A 26,314-nucleotide genomic window follows, 5' to 3' on the forward strand; every position below is an offset into this window, starting at 1 on the left:
AACCACTTGGTCTGTTGTAGTCCTGCTACATTAACTCAAGAAGTCATCAAAGAGGAGAAGGTGTTGCTTTAATTTTAAGAGTTAATTAATGCAGTCAATGGAAGTTATGGGGATCTATGTAAATTGATCTCTGCAACACTGGCCTGTGCATGGTGATGTGTTCTCTTGTTATGCTCCAAGTTTTGCTGCAAGTTGAGAATGATTTCTGCAATCTTATTCAGGATGCTCTCTCCACAGTACCATGCAATGAATGAGCCCTACATTTATTTGTTGGGAGACTTTAATGCTCGTGTTGGATCAATAATCAATGATGGTATTAGAAGAACATAATACAAGAAAACATGGCAACATCCTAAATCACAGAAGTTGTACTGCATAAATTATGTGATTTAAAAATAAAGACTATCAAAGGAGATGTCTGGCTGCATTTGTGATGCATGCAGCTGGTTGAAATAGTGATCATTGAGGGCAAACACTATTGTTGAATGTTGACAAGAAGAGGAGAAGACCACATCCTAAAACTACTAGGAAAGAAATGACAAAATTGTGGATGTACAAGGAGAGTTGACAACTAGAGATAGATATTTAATGGCTGTGGATGAGCAGTTCTGTGGAGGTACACTAGAATGAACATAATGCTATTAATGAGAAATAAAGTAATTATGAAGTCGGAAAAATGAAGCAGAATTGGGATACTCAAGTGGTAAACAACCTGACTGGTTTTGAGACAGTGCTGCTGAGTCTTGAGGAGAGGAAGGATTTATAGTTTATGGTTGAGCACAAAAACAAGAGAGAGATAAACACAAATTTGCTATTGCTCACAGTGTTGCATAACAAGCTATACAATTTAGCTAAGGAGAAATGGTTTTTGCGTAAGGCTGAGGAAGCAGACAGAGGAAGATGTAATGGGAAAATTTACGGAAGTGCATTAGAGATATTGAGAGGATGAGAAGAGGGCTGGTTCCAGTGAGATCTAGTATGATGAAGATGAAGGAAATGCATGTTCTTCTGGTGAAGCAGAACAGGGAAGATGGAGGAGACACTTCACCAAGATTTTATGTTCAGAGTGAGTTTTCTGTAAATAAGGTGAGACAGAAACCAATTAGAACTGAAATGGAGGAATTACCATCTGTGGAAAAATTGTGTAGAGCTATCAGTAAAATTAGGAATGGAAAGGCTGCTGGTGAATCAGCTATACTACCAGAAATGGTGAAGGCTGCTTGTAGTCAAGTTAAATAGGTTATGTGAATTAATCCATGATGTGTGGAGAGATGGTGATGTAACTAATAACTATTGGTTCCCGTTCCTAAGAAGAGTCTGTGACAATTGGAGCGGTGTTAAGATATTTGGTAAGTGTATCAATTAAGAAGAGGATATAATACCTGCGTGCTGTCTGTGTTAATGTACAGGTGCAGAATGCTGGATCCTCTCTGAAGAGACACAATAGAAACTGAGTTCTTTCCATCATGTATATGTAGGTGTATTAGAATTATCTTAGGAATCTTCAACTGACGGTAGTCATCTGAACACAACAGACAGTAGTGGTCTGAACACATCATGATGAAAGAGATGGCGAGATATGGATTTTTGTGGACTGAACAGGTTATAGAGTAGCTTTACCATTTGGCAAGAATGGCAGACAAGAGAATATCCAAGACAATTCTTTTAGTTATTAATTTTTCTAAGCCCCGCCCTAGATGTGGTTGAAAGAAGATGGTTGAGAGATGTAGTGCATACCATTATTGGTATTGGAGTGAATGAGTGGTATGAAATGAAGTAGCTTTAGGAGGTCCAGGTCAGAGTGGAGAGCATTATACGTATCATATATATATATAGCAGAAGCATGCAGAAGCTTGTCAGCAAAAAATCCAGGGTCCATCATCAGCTAGCAAGGCAGCTCAGGGCTTTGCTGTGTATGCGTGTGCATGTGTTGATGTCGGTCAGCACCTCCAAAAGATATCACTTAAAATACACCAACCCCTGTGGCAAGCCTCCTAGGGGATACTGAACTCTGCACTGAGGACAGTCATGGATTGGTGGACATTGTCATTATGCCAGATCAAATGTATGTTCCTATTTACACTGTACTTATTAAGGCTTTACAGTGCAAGTGCTGAAGGTCTGTAAGACACCAGCCTGTTTAAAGTTGTTACATAAAGTGTATTTGAAAAGGTGGAAAAACCCATGGCTGGACCTGGGCAGCCTCGAACCTGCAGCCATCCGATTAACGTTTGAATGTTTACAGGAGTCTGCCAGGCAGTCAGGATGCTTTCTCCTTGCCCATTGTAAGTATATATATATATCTATAGGAACTCTAGAGAGTGACTTATTATCCCTTGTGGAACCAAATGGACATTAGTTTATTTATTAAGGCTCCTACTGGGGTTTAATGGGTACGCTGGTTTCCATGTGATGGTGTGCACTAGTGGTGCAACTGTCCACTTTTCTTCTGTCTGATCCTTCCAATTAGGAAAGCCATGTTTGTGGGTAGCAGAGAAGGAAAGAAGGGAGGAAAACAGGTGTGTGTGTGTGTGCGTGCGTGTGTGTGTGTGCATGTTGGTGGGAGGAGGGGGGAATTGCTAAGAGGTTCAAACAGTCTCCTGTAGAGCCAACATATTCAATTAAAAACTACAAAAACCAGATACGCAAATAAAATTTGCCAGCCTATAGATATGTGAATTCACCTAAGAAGCATAGATTAGAGGTTTAGTATTTAAAGTTTGAATTGTAATTTCCTGTGTATAATGCAGTATTTATGGTTATGACCCATATAAAATTTATTAGAAATACAAAATAATTAAATTGCAAGGTGACAAATCAGATGGCTGATAACTTAACAGCAGCATAATATGCAATTAAGGGGCAGTGAAGCAGGCCAAAGAGTGAGGGGGCTAGGCCAACTGTAAACTGAAGACCAAAAAGAAAAAAGGTAACTACCTGCTGACAATAGCTTCCCTCCACCGACTATATCTCCTTATTTATAACTACACAGATGTAGCTTGCTACACTGTTTCTCTGAATACTGTGACTGTTCTATTAGTCTAAGAGTATATCGATCTTTTCTTGCAAACAACGTCCCATGATGGGGGGGAAAATGATGCAATTTTTTTCGCTGCTACACTACATTGCCTAAAATTTGATTATAGCTGGATGTTGGAGGTTAGTAGATAATATAACAACAGACTATTTTGAAAATTATTACTGTTCTATAACAGTAGACTATACATGTACTTTACTTGACTGTTCTATTAGAATGTATTATGTGAAAAGCCAGGCTTCCACACACATCCAGATTTGTGGGATGATGACTCAATGTAGAATTTTGACCAGTCATTGCAAATACAATGAGAGGATTTTGTGAAATTTGAAGGTCAATAGTATACCGAGTGGTCAAATTACAAAAGGTTAAAGTTGAAGAATTGGGTGTATGTGGAAGCCTGGTTTTGTCAAATCTGCTCACATATGACTGTTCTATTAGAAAAAATCGATCTGGAACCAGATCCTGTTTTCTTACATATTACACTATTGGGATAGTATGAGATAGCTCTCACATTTTCACCTGTGATATTAACTGCAGAAAAACTGTATGTTTTTTGCATTATATTTTTAAAACTACTGCAACCTGGCAAGCAGCTAGCAAGGTATACTATTTTCTAGCAAGGTATACTTCATATAACCCTGAATATCCTCAGTTTGAACTCTGTTCCCGGTGTACAGGAAGCACATTGTAAGCAAACTCAACACTGCATGTAACCATGCAACACATAACTAGCTACACATAGTTGACAGCAACACTGAGCATTCTGCACAGATGATGCTGGGCAATACTCTTGCAGAATTGTTAGTGGCATAACCCCTGGTAGTGACGTATGTGTCTGTAGCAGGATCTGCCATACCCATAGAAACATGTTACTAAGCAATCAGTAACATGGTACTAAGGAATTAAATCATGTGACGGAATCAGCAGGATATGGACAAATATATTTCCCATAATAATAACTCACATTATGTATACATCTTGTGTAGCTAGTGTGTTTACAATAATAAAATATTATAATAAGAATTGTTTGACTACAGTATAGGCTGCTTGTATCCTTTTGATGACTACAAGACTATTGTAATCCAATAACGATTATAGGAATAGCTAAGAAGGTTTATAGTGTTTATTTCAGCTGTGTACTGTATAAAGATTGGCAACCACAACCACCTGCATTCATGTGTTACACAGTTGTCAAGGTGTTTGCTAGTATTTTCAGGTGTAGGTTATTGGATTGCAATAGTCTTGTAGTCATCAAAAGGATACAAGCAGCCTATACTGTAGCCAAACAATTCTTATTATAATATTTTATTATTGTAAACACACTAGCTACACAAGATGTATACATAATGTGCCAACATTGTCACTAAAACCCTTCTCATACAGCAGATATATATTCCCCAGTACCGTGTACACTTCCTCACACAACACATTCACTTTAACGTTTGTAGTATATAGTTTGCTGTCCATCTTATTTTGCCAAGTACCTCCACCTATAGCTAATGCTAATATTAATGTATATATTATAGCCCTTGCAGTTATTGGCCTAGTTGCACACTTCATATCACAACCAACTATAGTTTTATGCTACTGTGGTCACTTTCAATATATGCATGATAGGTACATTTCCTAGAAATGTATATATATATATATGCCTATATGGCTTTCCACCAATAAGGAAATAACTATAGTAATTTTGCCAGTCTGGCTGTGAATAATCCAAACATGGCTTACATGGGAGTACACTGGAATGTGCATTGCTATGGCAAACAGAAAGAACTGATCTGATGCAACATTAAAAGTACCTTTACTATATTACTTTTTCAGCACTCTGTAACTTGCTGTGTAGTATGTTCTTCAGCTTCTTGTTTGTTGCCTGTTTCAGCAATCCACTGACTATTTCTTTTGTAACTTTAATTTTTGTTTAAGATTTACCTAGTTAATATACAACAGATCATAACACTGTAAGCTTTATAATAATGGTGCTAATTCACGGATATATACAGATATTTATGTCAAGTAGTGCAGTTCATACAGTGACATAGACTCTGAGACAATGTACCATCTACAGTTAGACTGTCTGCATCACCACCACTACTACTGCTATGCCGTCGTTCTAATTCTATGCGACTATAAGAATGTCTTCTTTTACGAACTAGCATACAACAGACACATCCAGTGACAGCAATAACCAGCACTACTAATAATACAACTCCTCCAGCACTACCAGCAATGATAATCCATAGCTTGTCATCATCTTGATCAGTTGTAGCTATACAATTTGATAATAATACCTTAAATGGTAGTAACACTATAGCCACTTACAGCAAGAGATACCAATATCACGTGAATGTGTTGTACAGTATCGTGTACTAGGGACACGACATAATTCAAGAGTACAATTGTATAGCACTTTCTCATCTCCATCACATCCTGTATAACATACCGCAATAGACAAGTTGGTTGGGGGGAAGCTATATTAAATAATAAGTATTGTGTAGTTACACATGTTAACATACACCTGTGCATAGTATATGTTCAACAAACATGTACAATTTGAGCTACTCATCCACTCCACATATAACACTGTGTTATGGATCTATTTTAATTCAATAGGGATCAGCATTTATATCAGTTAAACTGATTATGTAAATTAACATTACAAAATTAATACATGATGTAATCACACCTCAACATTCAACTGGTGTCCAATTAAGTACTGAGTTGCACGGCATAACCATTATATAAAAGCAGTTTAATACTATAACGATTACTTTTGTGTTCTTGTATGTAAGTATGGGAAGTGAGACAGATGCCAACGCATGCCATATTCCCAGTGAAAGTAAAATGGGATCTTAATTAGGGCATTTGACACATTTTGAATAGGTTATTATTTAGAAAATGGATTTTTCATGAAGAGTTTGCCTATAAGTTACATATATTTAATTTGGTACAATACAATCCAACAAATAATTTCAAGTAACACCCACTCCAAAATATGCACTTTAAGGCACCATTCTATTTTCACTACCCCATAGCATATAGCTATATCACTACAAATTACATTGAAAATTTTTGCAATAATCAGAATAACTGAGCTACACATATACATCTTACTGTTGATCAGTAAGTAGATTGCCAGTGTGGTATCCCAGCTGTCTACAAGCCACTTGTACAGCATTGCTATTATCATCAAATCCATAGTTGCACACAGTACCCCATGTGCCATCCTTGTCCTGAAACTCCAGTCTACCAGACTTCACACCACAGTTGCCATTGTCATTACAGATACGCATGTCACCATAGTCTAGTGTTGTGACACAACTTATGGTAAGATCATGCACGTAGTAATAGGAAGACATACATAACCACTATTCTGAGGGTTTACCAGTCACCAACACTGGGATGGTTATAGACAGTCAGTGGACTAAACTGATGAACTATATATATATATATATAGAATGGACTACACGGTTGCCGAGATATCGATGCATGCAGCCTTTCCTGCATGCTTTCTGTTTGCTGCTTATATAGTGATAACCAACTGAGCTATAATGTTATGTGCTTATCCTAGTATGGACTGATGGCAAGTACCATTAAAAGAAAGGTCAATCCTGAATTGTGAATTAATGATAATTGTGTTTCAAACAAAAGCATCTGATTAGCTAAAGGATTTCATGGCAATACTGAGGCCAGGATAAGTTACTTCATGATCTCACTTGCATATCTATACAATTTTCGAGCAATGCTCCTTCATTCTCACTTGGATTTCCATCAGATTTGTACAATTTAATCTACAACTGAAGGCAAATTATTTGATCCGGGTTGGGTGGCGATTTGTTAAACTATAGAAATACCCTTTTAAATTGCTATTGTAAATAAGGAAGCTACGAAACACTCTAAAGCTCTACCTTCATAACATGATGACAGCTTTCCGTATGTGCCTTTGTTAGATCCTGCGATTGCATGCAAGACTGGAGAAATCTAGGCCATAAAATTTCAAACACAAACTCCTCCTAGGTTTCCCCTCTAATCTCTCCAAACTCACTAAAAAAATTAATATCCTCATATTTATTTATTAGCAAAACTCTTAGGGGTTACATGCTAATATACATAATCATTATGTAAATAAGTAAAACCTAACTGTTTCTATGCCAATTTCATGTAGATCAGGGTAGGGTAGAGAATTCCATTCAATAGTCATCTAGGGGAAAAATTAGTAATTTCTGTACTGGGTTGGCAGTGAGAGAATGTTGATGATTAGCTCTAGCGTTCAGAACTAAAGATGGTGACAGCAGGTAGTGGTAGGGAACAATAACTAAGTTGTTTACTAATTCAAATAAAAGGATTATTTCTATACATTGATCCTGTAGGGTTGGCCAATTTAACTGGTGTAGGATTGCAGTGCTGATGCTGTTGCAATGGTCTCTTTGCCATGGGTTGTTTGTAACAAACTGTGCTGGCAGCCCTATATGTTGATTGATTACATTGTGATGGTCAATTTCAGATACAGTAAAATATTTCTTGACTAGATTGCTAGTGTCTTGTGCATGGTGGTATCATAATACAATGTCTTACACAAATTTGATGACTCAACAGATTGAACTGTTAGCTACGTACATAGTGCAGATTGTGTACATGAGGTGCATATGGTATGACGTATGTCATCATTGCAGCACTCAAGCATCAAGTTCTACCATCCATAGGAGCTCCAAAAAAAAAACAAATCAACACTCATGACACAGCCTTGACTAAGCTGTCACTTCATATAGTTGGAAATGTGGAAAAGGATAGCTCATGCAGTGAGTAGCTATATATTTTGGAACTTGCAATTACAAAAAGAAGTGATATCCGCACAAACAGCCAAGCTGTGAAAATAGGTGTGGCCATAAAAAGCCTGGGTGAAAGCAGCCAACAAATGATATTTAACTTTTTATTAAGGCTGTTTTTGTGCGGATAGCTATACATCAGACTTTCACATGGTTTGAGTCACCCCAAAATTCCCAATAGCTATAAGTGGCCAGACCGCTGTTTTTTTTTTTGTCAGGCACATGCACTACCCCACAATACTAGTTACAGGTCTCGACATACAGTGACAACAATATACAATGTGTAGCCTACTTGCAATAGCTGTGGAAGCGATGAGCATCACTAAAATAAGCTGCGTGCCTCGCTGAGTGCCAGTGCTGGTGCACGTGAATATCAATTTCATTCCAACGGACACGGTCTGCATTCAGTCATCTACTGTTGATCAGCTATTGCCAATCAACTTTTCCAGTTGTTGTTGTTGTATAGCGAGTTCAGCACTCCCGTGATGCACCCATACTAGTGATGATTATAATTTGAGGTTGGGGATTCCCAAACGAAAATCCCCCTCATGAAGTCACACAGTGTAGCTACCACATGCAAGCCTGTACATTATAGCTACATTTGTCAATTACGAGGGGTAGCTAATATACTATCTATGCTAACGTCTTGGGACTCTCGTACACTATCTGAGAAATTCAATTATAAATACATATAAATACAAGAAATATTACAGAAATATGTTTTGAAATACCGGGACTCTCGTATATACACCGTGTTGCGTATTTTGCGTGGGAGCTACGCATCACGATATGCAGACCACTGAACTATACGAAGCCCACTGATGTACTTGCTCTGCATTACAAATTACAAATGCAGAGGGTGTTGGGTCAGCTAATAATCTGATATGGCCGGTGGTATCAATGATTTGTCAAAGCAACTGTGCATCTGTACGAATCTGTTACTATAGTCAAAACATGTTACTAAGGAATAGTAAAGCAATCCCAGTAATTCTATCACAGGATAGCTATACAGACCACAATATGTTTACCTACATATTTCCTAGAAATGCATTTCTATGTTTTCATGAAACCATAATTGAAATAACCACCTGGGTATTATCAAGACACACGGTAGTGTGTCGTGCGGCCCAAGAAGCCGGCGCGTAACACCCGTGAGTATGCGGCCCAAGAAGCCGGCGCGTAACACCCGTGAGTATATTGACAGGAAGAAAGAAAACGCAATTTTCGCACCTCCGTAGCTCTGTGCTTCCTTGATGAAACAAGACGATTTTTGCTGTGGACATGCCCCCCAACTGCAGCACTCTACATTCCAAATTTGAGCGAAATCGCTTAGCGCGTTCCCGAGATATGCGACTTCAAAAATTGGTTGAGTTTCTTCGTTTTTTTTTTCTTCTTATTTTTCTTTTTCTTGTCGCACACTTACAAAAACTGCTATAAAACTCGAACGCGTTATCCGATTGCCTTGAAATTTGGCACACAGAAGGGGGGTATAAAGGCGCATCTCGGTACCAACTTTGGCTGGAATACCATAAACAGACAAAGCGTTATGAGCGATTATGCACGAAAAATAACACCAATATGTTGTCACGCCTACAGGGTAAACCGCGTATGGGAAGAAGCTGAAAATCGGTGGGTGAATAGGTTAACTATTGAACCTCAAACCTTTTGTGGTTTGAAAGAAATCGAGCTAAAAACCAGGAAGATACAGCGAAAAAATCAACAGTGTGTAACAATTACGCAATCGAGATTAGCTAATTTTTAATATTTTTATTTTATTATTATTATTATTATTATGCTTGCCACGCCTACCAGGTAAACCGCTTGGGGTAATGCTTTCAAAATCGCTGTACAGATGGAGTTATCATCTTAGAAAGGCTCTTCAATGGTGTAGAAGAATCAGACTTAAAGCCACGGAGTTATAACACGAAATCCAACTTGGTGTAGCAAGTGCGAGATCAAGATACTCTAATAGAGCAGTCATCCTAATAGAGCAGTCACCCTGAACAGAATTCAAGAGATCAGTTAGAAATAAGTAACCTGTATAGAGATCAGCTACAAACAAATCACCCTGTAGAGAGTTCAGCTACAAACAATTCACCCTGTTAAAACATCAGTTAGAAGAAGATTTCTTGTAGAGAGTTCAGATACAAACAAATCACCCTGTTGAAAGATCCGCTAGAAGATGTCACCTTGTAGATACTTCAGTTACAAAGAAACCACCATGTAGAGAATTCAGCTACAAACTAGTGACCCTGTAGATACATCAGCTAGAAGAAGTTACCTTGTAGAGAGTTCAGCTACAAAGAAACCATTCTGTAAAGAGCTCAGCTGCAAACAAATCACCTATACAGAATTCAGCTACAAACAAATCACCCTGTAGAGAGATCAGCTAGAAGAAGTTACCTTGTAGATAGTTCAGCTACAAACAAATCATCCTGTAGAGAGATCAGCTAGAAGAAGTTACCTTGTAGATAGTTCAGCTACAAACAATTCACCCTGTACAGAGCTCAGTTAAAAGAGGTTTCCTTGTAAAAAGTTCAGCTACAAACAAATCACCCTGTAGAGAGATAAGTAAGAAGAAGTTACCTTGTAGATCGTTCTGCTACAAACAATTCACCCTGTAAAGAGATCAGCTAGAAGAAGTTACCTTGTAGAGAGTTCAGCTACAAAGAAACCATCATGTAGAGAATTCAGCCGCAAACAAATCATGTATAGAGTTCAGCTACAAACAAATCTCCCTGTAGAGAGATCAGCTAGAAGAAGTTTCCTTGTAGAGAGTTCTGCTACAAAGAAATCACCCTGTAGAAAGATCAGCTAGAAGAAATCACCTCGTAGAGAGTTCAGCTTCAAAGAAACAATCATGTGAGAGTTCAGGTACAAACAAATTGTCCTGTAGAGAGATCAGCTAGAAGAAGTTACCTTGTAGAGAGTTCAGCTACAAAGAAACCATCATGTAGATAGTTCAGGTACAAACAAATCACCCTGTAGAAAGATCAGCTATAGAAGAAATCACCTTGTAGAGAGTTCAGCTACAAAGAATCTATCGTGTAGAGAGTTTAACTACAAACAAATCACCCTGTAGAAAGATCAGCTATAAAAGAAATCACCTTGTAGAGAGTTCAGCTACAAAGAAACCATCATGTAGAGAGTTCAGCTACAAACAAATCGGCCTGTAGAGAGATCAGCTAGAAGAAATTACCTTGTAGAGAGTTCAGCTACAAAGAAACAATCATGTAGAGAGTTCAGCTGCAAACAAATCACCTGTAGAGAGTTCAGCTAGAAACAAGTCACCCTGTAGAGAGATCAGCTAGAAGAAGTAACATTGTAGAGCTACAAAGAAGCTACCATGTAGAGTTCAGCTGCAAACAAATCACCCTGTAGAGAACTCAGCTACAAACAAATCGCCCTGTAGAAAGATTAGCTAGAAGAAGTTACCTTATAGGGAGTTCAGCTATGAACAGATCACCCTGTAGAGAGTTCAGCTACAAACAAATCACCCTGTAGAGAGTTAAGTTACAAAGAAACCACCATGTAGAGAGTTCAGCTGCAAAAAAAATCAATCACTCTGTAGAGAGTTCAGCTAGAAGAAGTCACCTTGTAGAGAGTTAAGCTGCAAATAAATCACCCTGTAGAGAATTCAGCTACAAACAAATCACCCTGTAGAAAGATCAGCTAGAAGAAGTTACCTTGTAGAGAGTTCAGCTACAAAGAAACCACCATGTAGAGAGTTCAGCTGCAAACAAATCACCTGTAGAGAGTTCAGCTAGAAACAAGTCACCCTGTAGAGAGATCAGCTAAAAACAAGTCACCCTGTAGAGAGTTCAGCTAGAAGAAGTCACATTGTAGAGAGTTCAGCTACAAAGAAACTACCACGTAGAGAATCCAGCTGCAAACAAATCATCCTGTAGAGAGTTCAGCTAGAAGAAGTCACCTTTTAGAGAGTTCAGCTACAAAGCAACCACCATGTAAAGAGTTCAGCTGCAAAAAACTCAATCACCTTGTAGAAAGATCGGCTAGAAGAAGTTACCTTGTAGAGAGTTCAGCTACAAAGAAACCACCATGTAGAGAGTTCAGCTGCAAACAAATCACCTGTAGAGAGTTCAGCTAGAAACAAGTCACCCTGTAGAGAGTTCAGCTAGAAGAAGTCACATTGTAGAGAGTTCAGCTACAATGAAACTCCCATGTAGAGAGTTCAGCTGCAAACAAATCACCCTGTAGAGAACTCAGCTACAAACAAATATGCAGTGAAAAAGATCAGCTAGAAGAAGTTACCTTGTAGAGAGTTCAGCTACAACGAAACCACCATGTAGAGAGTTCAGCTACAAACAAATCACCTGTAGAGAGTTCAGCTAGAAACAAGTCACCCTGTAGAGAGATCAGCTAGAAACAAGTCACCTTGTAGAGAGTTCAGCTAGATGAAGTCACATTGTAGAGTGTTCAGCTACAAAGAAACCACCATTTAGAGAGTTCAGCTGCAAACAAATCACCCAGTAGAAAGTTCAGCTATGAACAGATCACCCTGTTGATAGTTCAGTTAGAAACAAGGAATCCTGTAGAGAGATCACCTAGAAGTATCGCCTTGTAGAGTTCAGCTACAAACAAATCACCTGTAGAGAGTTCAGCTACAAACAAATCACCCTGTAGAGAGATCAGCTAGAAGAAGTTACCTTGTAGGGATTTCAGCTACAAACAAATCACCCTGTAGAGAGTTCAGCTACAAAGAAACTATTCTGTAAAGAGCTCAGCTGCAAACAAATCACTTGTACAGAATTCAGCTACAAACAAATCGCCCTGTAGAGAGATCAGCTAGAAGAAATTACCTTGTAGATAGTTCAGCTACAAACAAATCACCCTGTAGAAAGATCAGTTAGAAGAAGTTACCTTGGAGAAAGTTCAGCTACAAAGAAACCATTTTGTAAAGAGCTCAGCTGCAAACAAATCACCTGTACAGAATTCAGCTACAAACAAATCGCCCTGTAGAGAGATCAGCTAGAAGAAGTTACCTTGTAGATAGTTCAGCTACAAACAAATCTCCCTGTAGAGAGATCAGCTAGAAGAAATTACCTTGTAGAGAGTTCAGCTACAAAGAAACCACCATGTAGAGAGTTCAGCTGCAAAGAAATCACCCTGTAGAAAATTCTGCCAGAAACAAATTGCCCTGTAGAAAGATCAGTTAGAAGAAGTTACCTTTTAGAGAGTTCAGCTACAAAGAAACCATTCTGTAAAGAGCTCAGCTGCAAACAAATCACCTATACAAAATTCAGCTACAAACACATCACCCTGTAGAGAGATCAGCTAGAAGAAGTTACCTTGTAGATCGTTCAGCTACAAACAATTCACCCTGTAGAGAGAGCAATTAGAAGAAGTCACCTTGTAGAGTGTTCAGTTACAAAGAAACCACCATGGAGATTTCTGTAATCAATATATGTGACCGGATTTGCGAAAAGGGGTCTTCCACACACATCCAATTCCGTAAATGTTGGAGACCATAACTCAGTGTTCAAGTAACATATTAACCTGAACATTTCACCATGTATTCAGCTATAGTGGTGCTCACCACTGCCCAAATATCAAGGCAATAGCTCTTTCCAATCTGAAGTTATCAATTGTCAAAGTTGGCAAATTGGACCCCTTTTCGCAAATCCGGTCACATATGTATTATACAGTATATATAATTTGTACATTTACTGATAAAATATTTAAAGTACATCTACTTCATCTTTTCTTCTTCCTGTTGTAAAGAAAAAAACATAGGTTTAAAAAGTCCCAAAGCTGGCCATAGGCCGGCTTTGGGGTATACAAATACAAAAAGAAATGAAATCTAATCCAAAACAGCCAAGCTGTAAAAAAAGTGTGCGGCCCTCAGAAAGGCTATGGTGAAAAAAGATGTGAAATCCAAGGTGGCGGCCAAGAAATGGCTGTGATGGTAGGTTAGTGGTAAAAATTTTAATAATGACAATTTAGGTGAATTTTTGTGAAGCGGCACAAAAATTCACCTGAATTGTCATTATTAAAATTTTTACCACTAACCTACCATCACAGCCATTTCTTGGCCGCCACCTTGGATTTCACATCTTTTTTCACCATAGCCTTTCTGAGGGCCGCACACTTTTTTTACAGCTTGGCTGTTTTGGATTAGATTATCATTACTGTATTATACAGTGTATAATGTACAGACCTCAATCACTAGTATAGTGTACATGATTAGTTAACAAACTAAACGTTAATTAAGTAGCTAGCTAGTAGAGTTTTAAAAGTATCAACATTATCAGTTTCCACAAGGTGATCGGATAGGGGATTCCATAATCGGATTGTCCTTGGAAAAAACAAATACATGAAAGAATCAATCCTTGAGGGTAAGTGCAGGAATTTCTTGTTGCTACTATGAGTGATACTGGGAACATTATGAAGGATATGATCACAAGGGATATCTACATACTGATTTATAATGTTATGAAACATACCCAAAATCGAGTCATCTCTTCTTCTCTCCAATGATTGCCAATCAAGTTGATTTAGCATAATACCAGGAGCATATCAAATCCTACATTGATTCTAAGAGGCAGTCAAGGAAAACGTGGAACAGTAGTATCTAGTCACCTGAAGGAAACCTAAAAGTGTACATGTTGGACAGATCACTTTACTTGATGTGTTCCAGCGATACTGACTGATTGTTGCTGACTACATGCTTTACTTTGCATGTTTTACAGCACTGGAATTCTTAAATCATGACTTTACTAAATATGGAACATCAATAATATATGTGGCTATAACCCCTGCATATTTGTATGCCATGCACACTCAATACAGTTATACAGTAGGACAGGGGCGATGGAGCAGGCCAAAGAGTGAGGGGGCCAGGCAAGCTGTAAGTTGAAGACCAAAAAAAAAGGTCACAGCCTGTTGACAATAGCTGCTCTCCACCAATTACATCTCCTTATTTATAACTACACATACGTAGCTAAGGAATTTGCTACACTGCTCTGAATATTGTGACTGCTCTATTAGAGTATCCAGATCCTGACTGTTCTATTAGAGTATCTTTGATCTTTTCTTGCAAACAGTATCCCAAAAAGTGAGGGGGGCCCCTTGCCTATGCAGTAGAACCTTTATCATCTGAACACTTGTGCCAGTTCAACCATAAAAGTGTTCATGTTCAGATAAGTAAATTTGTTCAGATAAATGAAGCCAATTAATTTATATACAGCATTCTGTTGAAATACAACATATACACTGTCCAGCACTTGACAGCCAGTCTGCTGGTGGTGATGGCAAGGGCGGAAAAAATAGAACATACATTTACTCTAATAGAACGTTCACCCAATGACGAAATACTCTAATAGAACAGTCACTAATACTGTTCAGAAAATCAACGGTGAGGTCCTACTGTACTCTTAATGGATGTAAATCACTGGTACAGTTATGTGCACATAAGAAAATGTTTACTATGTGGCCAGTCAGCAACATGAATTGTCATTAATAAAAAACCAAGAGATCTTCAGAGAGGTCAAAAAACTATAAAAAGAAATTCAGATAAGCTACTACCAAGAATTCATAATATATAGACAGGATATTATGAACTCTTGCTACCACAAGTCAATAATAAACTATGTTACAGTGAAACTGAGACCTACTAAAAGTGAAAGAGAGAGATGGCTACTCAGTTTCACTGAAATTGGTTCTCATTAACAAGTTTTGTGTTCATGTTTTGCAGCACAAATTATACAAAAACTGTAACTGTTATGATTGCCCTAAAACCTCATAATTATTTTGTTTGTCTTGTAAACTCTATAATAGCCAATACATGATATTGTAGATGATCAATGCTAGTCCACCCACCACTTGTGAACGTCATCATCTTTATCCTCATTATTTTGCTGAACATGTACTGTGATCTAGTATAGCCTGTCACCCAATAAGGGTTATCATAATAGGCAAAATGAATAAGCCAAATTGGATTTCAGTCGATTGAAACAAATTAACCAATTCTCCAAATTTTGTCCCTCACATGCAAATTTTCAAGGAACATAATTGTTGCACTGATCTTAAATTAAAGCTTTACAAAATAACCAAACCACAAAATGTAGTCATTCAAACCATATAGGGCTGCTAACTGGAATTGGCCATGTTGCCAAGGTAACACACCATTTGATGGAGCATATCCCATAGAGGGCTAGGGTCACAGATAGAAAGAAAATTTTACCTAAATATAGTACCGAGGATGAAGACTGATTCTCAGACAAGTGAAACAAGTATACACAAAGAGTAAGGATGACATGCATGATAATTTCAACATGATCATGGCTGACCACAGACCACAAAACTTCCACTTTGATATCCCAGCTGTCTGTATAACCTTCTTTGTAAAATCCATGTTTACACACAGCACCTCATGTTCCAGTAGCTAACTGAAACTCCGTGCAGTCTACCAGACTTCCTTGTAGAGTTTCACACTACTTTTATCATCATTACAGATACATAATTAACTGTAATCTAGGAAACATGGTAACTGTAGTTACTGAGCTAAGCCAAATATACTGACACAATTTACTCTATACAGTCTCTACTTAACTACTCCTTCCTACTTGCAACAGTGACTCTGCCAAGATAGCTAAGCGATTATCATCAATATGTGCTGCACTGTAACAAATTTCACAACAATTTGCCACTTGTTAGCAGTTTACATGATAGTAAAGTACATGATATTTATAATCTCATGTAACCGAACTACTTTTGTTTGTCCTTTTGTGAGGGACTGTCGGTGCCATACACAAAACAAAAAAACATGCAGGAAAAAATTAATTTACTGATTTATGTGACTGCAAATTAATTTCACAGTATTCATCTTGAGGTTCATCCTTATCCTGTTACCAGCCGATACATTTTCCTTTTTCAAAGTTAGCTACCACCCTGGGCCTTTCCTGGGATTTAACTACCACCCCTTTCCACCACCTCTAGTACTGAGATGTCAGAAGTGCTATATGAATACCGAAATCAACTTATAAATTAGCCACTTAAACCTCAGATAGTGTAAGGTAAAGTGCTCATAGAGAAAGTGAACAGCCCTGATGTGATATAGTTCCTCACAAGCACATACATATATAGTAGTGGAATGTAACTACAGTGGAACCTCTCTTAACAAACTCCCCAGATTAAGGACACAATAGAAAAAAAAGCCTCCATAATAAGGACAAGAATTTTGGTCCCAATATAAATTATAGGTCTGGCTAATACATTCAAGTTTTAATATAATTTCATTGCATTTAATTATTGGTTGAATTCTTGCTATTAGGTGTCCTCCCAGGTGCCAGTTTTATGTCAGAACTTAACTTGAGATAAAGGTTCAAACTCATTTGTAAGAAAGCAGAACCATTATACAAGAAAATTTGAAGAATTTTAATCATACATGCATCGTTGTATCACTTTGAATGTATTTATTGTACAAAAGGTATTTATTTTTATTTATTTGTGTGATGTAGGGTGACTGTATGTGAAAAAGCAGTTCTCAAGAATGTATGCACATTACAATGACGTGGACCAGCCTAGTAGCTATGTCAATGTTTTTATAAGATTATGCATGCTTATCCACTCAAAGTTCTAAATGCAAATATATATATATATTTCAAAGGACAGTGACTCAGAAGTAATCCTTGGGATTTTTGAAGTTTTCAGAAATTGGTCAACTTTATTCAGGAAATTAAAATTGCTTTTGCATTGATTTGCAAAGGTATCAAAGATTTAGATCAAAATACTCTAATAGAGCAGTCAACTACATGCACATTTTATAATTTTAAAAAGTTACTTAGTTTACCTGTACCAACACAGTGAAAATAACCAAAAATCATAAAAATTTTGAATGTCCTCCAGAATGTCATCCATGTCTGTTGTATGCTTCAAACTTTACATAGACACTCCCTTGCATTTAGGGGGACTAGTTAGTCATCCTACCATAGATTTATAAGAAGGTAAAGTATGAGCCTATTTCAACTGGACTACCATAAAATACATGAAATACATATTTACATTGATTACCATATTGCTGTATATAGTCACTCAGCATCTTGTAATATTAATACTGTAGCTACTATAAAACTGAATTGTATTTGTCAGTACTACAGAGTTGTGGAACTCCAAAATTGATCTCAATGTTATTAGACTTGACACTGGTCGGGTGTTAACCTTTAGGTATAAGTAATCATAAAAGAATTGTATTATATACACATACATGTTGTAGGGTTAACATTGTATAGCTAGGCACATACATCCTATCATGCATGCATGAAGCGCAGCTACACTGTTAAAAATAAAGAGTAACCACCACTCTGAAGAGTTCCCAGTGTAGGGAGGATTTAACACCCCATGGAGAGTAACCAACACTCTGAAGAGAATAACCATTACTCTGAAGAGTAAGTGACACCACCTTCAGAGCATGTGTTACTCCCCAGTTACTCCTTTAGAGTAATGGTTACTCTCCAGGGGTGTTAAATCCTCCCTACACTGGGAACTCCTTGAGAGTTGTGGTTACTCTTCATTTTAACAGTGTATAGAAATTTGTTGGAAAGCATGCAGCTGTATGTATTGTATAGATTTGAACTCATTAACTGGTTGTATAGAATCTTTGGAGTTGTTCCAAGTGCATATCGGTCATTATTAAGCATGTCAGTAAACCTGAAGCAACATAAATGTATATATCCAGTATTATCCACATGAACTATCAGTGAAATCACTCCCATCATATACCACACATGCTGCTACAGTAGAACATAATGTGTTACTAGAAGATACAAAGTGATTACAAATTATTTCTTGATAAACACAATTTTGCACTGCTCCAACCTCTATTAATGTGATTCATCGAATGTGTATGCATGTCTTGCACAACAGGTGACTGATAGCTCTCCTGCACTATACACAATGAAAATGTTGCTAGCATCACAGTGTGGAAAGTTAGTCAAGGAATGTTCAGTGTTCTTGAATTTGATACAGTCATGGTGAAGCACGAGAGGTAGTCAACACAGAGATCCAAACCAAAGACCACAATCTATTTAATAGACATGCTGACATTATGATGTTATGGCAGCATCATATACACAAATGCAAAACATGTTGATATATCTAGACTATAGTACGTTCGCGTTGAGCTGAACCCTCAAAAACGATTAATAACTTACGATTGCTACATCGCATGGGGCTCCTGTATTGCTCGATACGTAGCGCTTCTCGATCCGCTAAAAATATATTAAAAGCGCTTCATTCGAATGTAAGACACTCCCGTTATGACACTGTAAAGTTTCGCCATACATTATCAATGGGGAAGCCTCTAAAGCGCGGCCCTTTGATGGTCATGTTGACACATGTTTGTGGCGAAGCCAGACGTCACATACCCGCCCTCAACACGCATGATTTCACCATCCCTTATGTAAGAGGCTGTAATACACTTTTACAAGAAAAATAAAACAGACTTTGTGTGTGCAAAACAGAGTTGCATAAGTAGAAGAGCTGGGGCCACTGTTGCACTGTATTTAGAAGATAAGTGGCCTGCTTATATTGAGGTAAAAACTTCTTCAGCCTCAAAAGAGAAAAAAACCAAATTATAACAGCTCAAAATCCGTTATGTAGCATTGGTGTTCCTGCAAGTGAGCCAAACAACATGTATTTTACTTCACATTCACCACAGCTGACTATCATCTTCTGTTCCCATTTAGTCAATTTGTCATTTTAATACTTTTCTCATCACTTCGCCACACATGTACACAGTTTTTCCAGCCAGCATTTTGTTTTTGAAGTTACATTCCCAAAAAACTCTAAAAGTTTCAACAAATGAAATAATACTGTTTGTATTAATTTGGGCTGATAGTACCTGTAGTGACTTCCAAACACTCCTGCACTGATTAAATATACAAGGGATGGTATGTTCAACTTCTGATAGCACAATAAAGCAATGATAGTTTTTATTAAAGTGCACACACTTACACGTACTTCATCTGTATTTTCATGTACTTCACAGAGTTTAATCCCAGCTACCTGATGACTCCTGGGGAACAAAATCAAGTTGTAACACCAATGCTGCAAATATCAAACAATCTTACATCAGATGAAGTAAGCCCAGAAGAAGACTTGGACCCGCTGCTGCTAGTGGACAATTCATTAATACCACCATCACCATCTTCACTATCACTGCCGATTTGGATGAGGAATTGCTCTAGAAGTTCTTCATTACCCAAGTCTCATCCAAATACACAACTGGTCTTCCTTCAGTTCTGTTGCACCTCGTTCGTCTTTAATATTTATGATACTGATGGACTGTGCAGGGCTGCTCATAGCATACCCTGCACATACGTGTAGTGAAATTAAAGCACGAACAGTTTCAATGCTAACCTTTTGTCATTAATTGTCTTGTACTTAAATCCCATATCACTCAACACTCTTTAAAGCAATGTTCTACCCCCAGAGAAAACACCATCATTCTTAAGTTTGGCCTAAGACGGAGTAAGTGACAAAGTTCCAGGTTTCAAAACTTAACTTACCAAAATCTTTGAGAGCGATAGATTTCCTCCCTTCCGTACAATGAATGGATCTTGTCTGATAGTATCTGGGTCAAAACTGTCTGTATCAAAATGGACTCGTGAACATTTGTACCTGACGATTACAGAATTGAGCGGGCTTGTGCAAAGTGCATTTTGTACCTTTTTCTTGGCGTAAATAAACCGCCTTTATTGCGGTGCTCCATTCTAATGGATGTCCTTGAAATCCCTGCGTGGCGTAATGTATGCCAAAACCCAGCAAAGAAGGCATGATACAAAATACCGGTGGCCTTCGAGATTCTCTCCGTGATGTTGATAGAAATTTTACATTTCTTCGCTTCTTGCTTAAAGTACTCCCATAGTTTCATAAGTAGATACTTCGTTTGGCTGTTTAACGTCTTTCCAAAAGGGTTTCGCTCCGCACTCGCTGACGGTACACTGGACGCCATATTCTCAACAATTAAGTGCGCGCCCGTAACATGGGCTTACGAATAAATGCGTCATAAACATTATGTTTAAAGCCTTTGATCTTGTATGGCTTCTTAATCAACAACCCAGGATTCAGCTCAACGCGAATGTACTATAGTGTACTTACAATAATAATAGTAACATTTTGACAATGGTAGCTAAATAGAGTACAATATCATTATAGTATAGCTTGAACAGGCATTTGATTGAATCCAGCTATTTACTGATTGATAACATCATGGGCAGCCTGGGATCATACAGCAGATACACAGTATCACCATGACAACAATAATAACTAGTATCACTGCCGGACTACCAATAATCACTACAAAATTATCATCATCATTGCCTCTATCATCAGCATTATTAACTGTAGGATAATTATGAGATACTGTGATTAACATAATTATTATCATATACTTACTGCAAGAGGCGCCAACATCCTCGGTGTGGTCACAAGATGGTGCACCTACAGGGGATCAATTTACAACACTTTGTCATCTTATCATCATCTTTATCACAATTTTTGCATGATGTATAACATATCTCAACTGATAAGTTAGCCGGAGGAAATATGTACAACAATATCACTACTATATATAACTGCTAGCACCACTTAAATAGATGTACGTAAGTTATAGTTACTCAATGGCCACCATTTTGCATAATTATTAGTTGCAGTTGTTTACTATTAGCATTCTCTTATTCTGCATGCAAAACAAAATTCTTTGTTCAACTAACAAAGTCATACCTATCACTGCATAAAGGGGATGTTGCTGAAAGTGTCCAAATTGATAATGTTACATCAAAGGCAATTAAACATCACTTTGATCTGCTACAAAAAACATTAACGGAAAATAACCTGAATGAGTCTCCAGCCAACATTTACAATATGGATGAGACTGGAATGGCTTACGAGCATCGTCCATTAAAAGTTGTCACTTTAAAAGGACAAAAAAAGATCAAGTGTCGCACATCTGGCAATAAGACTCAAACAACAGTGGTGGCCTGCATAAATGCTGTTGGCCAAGCTATCCCACCTTATGTAATATATAATGCGAAAACACTTAATCCAAGATGGATGGAAAATGGAGTTGCTGGTGCAAGGTATGCACGCAGCGAGAATGGGTGGATTGACACCGAACTTTTCAAAATATGGCTTAAATATCATTTCTTACAATATGCTGTGTCCAATAGGCCACTACTGCTAATCTTAGATGGGCACAAGACACACTACAACCTTGAAGTTTGTGAGTATGCAAAAGAACAAGGTGTCATCATGTTCTGTCTGCCACCCCATTCTACACATGTGTCACAGCCCCTCGATACATGTGTATTTAAGCCACTGAAATCTGAATGGAACAAGGTGGCACACAATTTTCAAGCCAAAAATCCAGGGGCAAGAATATCTAAATACAATTTCCCTTCCCTGTTAAAAGAAGCATGGGAGAAAGCAATGATTTCCAGTAACATTTGTGTGGGATTCAGAAACTCTGGAATATACCCATTTGACCCAGACAAAATACGGCCAACAATTGAAAATATGGAGAGTGAGACAGGTAACAAAATTTTTAATAAAATACACCTATCATTCTATTGCATGTAAATATATGTAGACACTGATCACGATGACAGCAATGATGAAATTGGAGGTAGGAACATGGAGCTTCATGAATTTGATCCGACACTGAGATGAAGCTCTATTCAGGAGAAGGCATGAAGAAGGCTACAACATTTACAATGAGGACTATGCAAGGTGGCTATTGAAAGAGCACCCTACAGAAGCGCCAAGTGAATGGGTAAAAAAGCTACAGGACTTGGAAGAAGGTAATAATCATTGTACAAAAACATTGCCTTTAAAAGCTTTGCTGGTTATAGGTGAAATATCACAAGTCACTCGTAACGACCCACCTAGTCAGCAATTAAGTGAAGAAGGGCACAGTAGTGATCTGTACATAAGGTGTTATGAGGAGGGCACAGTAGTGATCTGTACATAAGGTGTTATGAGGAGGGATATGATGTCTATGATGAAGGGCACAGTAGTGATCTGTACATAAGGTGTTATGAGGAGGGTACAGTAGTGATCTGTACATAAGGTGTTATGAGGAGGGTACAGTAGTGATCTGTACATAAGGTGTTATGAGGAGGGCACAGTAGTGATCTGTACATAAGGTGTTATGAGGAGGGTACAGTAGTGATCTGTACATAAGGTGTTATGAGGAGGGATATGATGTCTATGATGAAGGCTATGCTAGGTGGTTAATGGAAAACTACCCAAATGAAATGCCAAGTGAATGGCTGGCCAAAACTTCCACAACATCCAATGCCACCCAGGAGCCAACTTAAACCTCCACAAATTCAAACACAGAGATACTTCTGAACTACAACAATGTATACGGTGCATTAAATAGGGCAAGGAAGAGGCCAACCTCTTATGCTTCAATTCCAGGGCCATCTCAAAAAGGGAACTATATTTATGAATATTTGCACCAAACTGTACCCGTGCCAAAGCAGAAAAAGAAGCAAATAAGAATTAGTGGAGCTAGAGTCCTCACCAACGATGAATGTGCATAAAACACTTAAGAGAAAAGGAAGTAGAGAAACAGAAAAAAGAACAGGAACTCAAAGAAAAAAAGGATGCAAGGGAAAGAAAAAAGCTTGAGAAGACTCGTCCTGCTACAAAGGCCACTGGTACAGAAAGCGACAAATCCACGGGGAGCAGCAAACAACTTTAATTTCCAAGTGAAAAGAAAAAGACTCCAGTAAAATCAACATGTGGGTTTCAGTCTACAGTAGCTACCTATCACTCTTCAATTCTAATGTGTTTTCTCACATAACTTAATGAAAACTTTGGTGCAGCTTTGTCTTATACACTAATAAAACATGTATGCAGTTACAATGAGTTGTGGAAGAAATGATGGATAATTCTGGGCAATTGGAACAAAACCATACTTATGTTAAGTTTATCCCTTAGATTACTGCACACACAAAGGTGCTAGTCTCAGATATATAGTTTAATTTTGAAAATGCTCCAACACATATGGCAATATCCAAAAGCCAAAAATATAGACTTGTTTTCAAAAATAGCACACATGCACAATTATCAATATTAAATTTTTTTATCTTCAAATCCAATCACAGAAATTATGATTTCTGAGCCAGTTTTCCAGAAATTTATAATCTCAGAAAGCCCATGCAGGCTAATACGAAAATAACCCTCATGCATATTCAATCTTAATAGCTATCAAAATTTTTTAGATTGCCAGTGCCTTGTGGTACTACAATATGGTGCCCCACACAAAATGATCATTCTATTTATTTTTGACTTCACAGCATACAGAACACTGATAGCTACATACTTACAATGGATCGGTGGCTACAGGTATGCTGAAGGTCCACTGGCAACCTTTGCCAGTGGCCTAAGATAAAGTTCAACTGTTTGCGGCATACAGGTACACATTACCATTAGATTATGGACAAAAAGCATACAGCCATCCATATAGCCCCAATAACAAACTAACTCAACATGCACCCATGACACAGAAGATGTAATTTTAAACTGGTTCATATAGTTGGGAATTTGGAAAAGGTATTTATTTATTTATTATTAATTATTCGGCAGGTAGCACAGCTGATTTGCCTAGGATGTACAATCACACAATATTACAGTACATTACTGTGTTATGAAATATACAATACTATATTACACAGGTTACAGATATGTTACAATTACGAATTATACACTATATTACATAGATTACAGATACTAATTATAAACAATCAATAAATTATGTAATTGGCTAGAAAAACTATTTACAGTGCTTGCTTCGATGGCAGAAATAGGTAAAGAGTTCCAATCACACACAGTTTTTGGAAAATAGCTATTACGATAGTAATTAGTTCTGGCAGTTGGTATGTTAAAATGAATGAAATCTTGTTAAGTGTGGGTACCGGATGGTGGTGGTAGTTGTTATATAGGTAGGTATTTCCAATGTAATTAAATCATGTAGACCTTTATACAGTATTGTGAGTTTTGAGATGGTTCTGTAAATATGTAATTCTGGCCACTGCAGTTCAGAAAGCATGGTTGATACACTGTTCTCTCAGTTATAGTTTGATTTCACCCATCTTGCTACAATTCTTTGTACTCTTTCAATGGCATTGGTGTCTTTTGATACTAGTAGGTACAGATTCCAAACAGCAGATGTATACTCCAATTTTGGGCGAACTAATCCAAGGTAAGCAGCAGATTTTACAGACTCATCACAGTTATTAAGATTATGCCGCACAAAGTTTAGTGACTTTGTTGCATTATTGTTGCTATATTGTTAATATGCATTGAGAATGACATTTGAGAATGGAATAAGACTCCAAGATATAAGTGTTGGCTTGTGCAATTTTAGCATTGTATTGTCAATGTTGTAATGATATTCAGGTTGAGCGGTAGATCTTAAACAGGTAAGTATGACACACTTATTGATGTTTAGGCTCATTCTTTGCCAGTGTTTAGTCTATAATTTAAATCCTGCTGTAAGTGCATGGTGATGATCCTGTTCAGATTGAATAAGTCGGTATTGTACACAGTCATCTGCAAATAATCTGATGCAAGAAAAAATATTAGAAGTAATGTTATTGACGTATAATAGAAACATTACTGGGCTAAGCACTGTTCCTTGAGGAACACCAGAATCAACATGAACGTAAGTGGAACTGTGACTTTTGATGACAATCCGTTGTGTTCTTTTGGTAAGCCAGGTGGAGGACTTTCACAACTGAAATCTGAGTCACCCCCTGATTCCTCAGTGGCCAGACCGCTTTTTTGTCACATGCATGTGATGACCGTTTATCAGTTTATCTACCCCACAGTAGACTTAAATGCCTTGACATACACTGACAACAATATACAATCTGTAGCCTGCTTTGGCATATCACTAAAATAACTGTGTGCTAGTGCGGGTGCACATGGTTATCAATTTCATTTCCAACGAACGTGGTCAAGCCTACACTCAGTCTTCCATTGTTCAACTTATTGATAATCAATTTCAGTCAGAACAAAAACATACAGATGTATAATGTTAAGCAATTTACATCTTTATTTTGTGCTAGTTTGTAAAGTGTTTTGTTTTGTTGTATGTGTGTGCTCATTTTGTCACAGGGCACAGCTGAAGAACAGCCTCTTTTGGCTGATACTGTTTTCCCTGTATAAATAATTACAAATACAAATACAGCTACCTCAGTTGTTAGTGTGTAGTGATGTACCCAAACTAGTGAGGTTGGGGATTCCTATGGGAACTCCCCTTTATAAAGTATAGTGCAAAAGTTAATGCAAGCCTGTATATACATTATAGCCACAATGTATCCTTAATCAATTATGCATCATGACATGCACACCACTAAACGTATCATATAAATAGGCCTATGTGCTCACTCATAGTATAAGCTACTTAATTGCGTGT

At 37.6% G+C, this 26,314-nt stretch overlaps 2 protein-coding genes and 1 long non-coding RNA gene across 8 annotated transcripts; 1 reads left to right on the forward strand and 2 right to left on the reverse strand.

The window, feature by feature from the left end:
* Positions 1-4,949: 4,949 nt before the first annotated feature.
* Positions 4,950-8,383, reverse strand: LOC136263456 (scavenger receptor cysteine-rich type 1 protein M130-like). Its single transcript, XM_066057986.1, has 4 exons — positions 8,159-8,383; positions 6,155-6,344; positions 5,363-5,511; positions 4,950-5,309 (listed from the first exon to the last, which is right to left on the reverse strand). The coding sequence occupies exons 1-4, from the start codon at positions 8,268-8,270 to the stop codon at positions 5,053-5,055; spliced, it is 708 nt and encodes a 235-aa protein (XP_065914058.1). The 5' UTR covers positions 8,271-8,383; the 3' UTR covers positions 4,950-5,052.
* Positions 8,384-18,618: 10,235 nt separating this feature from the next.
* LOC136263702 (uncharacterized) lies at positions 18,619-21,297 on the reverse strand. 6 transcript variants are annotated; one of them, XR_010704751.1, is made up of 10 exons: positions 21,283-21,297; positions 20,674-21,228; positions 20,553-20,619; positions 20,394-20,505; positions 20,245-20,345; positions 19,956-20,195; positions 19,840-19,900; positions 19,727-19,788; positions 19,038-19,670; positions 18,619-18,907 (listed from the first exon to the last, which is right to left on the reverse strand). It is a non-coding gene; the product is annotated as an uncharacterized lncRNA (long non-coding RNA). The 6 variants fall into 6 exon arrangements; XR_010704754.1 differs by having other exon boundaries at positions 20,394-20,473; positions 20,553-21,228; XR_010704753.1 differs by having other exon boundaries at positions 19,727-19,785; positions 19,846-19,900; positions 20,553-21,228.
* A 453-nt stretch (positions 21,298-21,750) lies between these two features.
* On the forward strand, positions 21,751-22,554 carry LOC136264985 (uncharacterized). The gene is made up of 2 exons (XM_066059749.1): positions 21,751-22,417; positions 22,475-22,554. Exons 1-2 carry the CDS (start codon positions 21,751-21,753, stop codon positions 22,552-22,554), a joined length of 747 nt encoding a protein of 248 aa, XP_065915821.1.
* The last annotated feature ends 3,760 nt before the right edge of the window (positions 22,555-26,314 follow it).

Source organism: Dysidea avara, chromosome 8 (genome assembly GCF_963678975.1).
Source record: "Dysidea avara chromosome 8, odDysAvar1.4, whole genome shotgun sequence".
NCBI lineage: Eukaryota > Metazoa > Porifera > Demospongiae > Dictyoceratida > Dysideidae > Dysidea > Dysidea avara.

Coding starts and splice junctions, on each gene's coding strand:
- LOC136264985 (XM_066059749.1), top strand. CDS start 21,751: ATGGATGAGACTGGAATGGCTTACGAGCATCGTCCATTAAAAGTTGTC. Junction 22,418..22,474: donor AAATATGGAGAGTGAGACAG/GTAACAAAATTT, acceptor AAATATATGTAG/ACACTGATCACGATGACAGC.
- LOC136263456 (XM_066057986.1), bottom strand. CDS start 8,270: ATGCAGACCGTGTCCGTTGGAATGAAATTGATATTCACGTGCACCAGC. Junction 6,345..8,158: donor CGCTTCCACAGCTATTGCAA/GTAGGCTACACA, acceptor TCACAACACTAG/ACTATGGTGACATGCGTATC. Junction 5,512..6,154: donor AATCTACTTACTGATCAACA/GTAAGATGTATA, acceptor TATTTAATATAG/CTTCCCCCCAACCAACTTGT.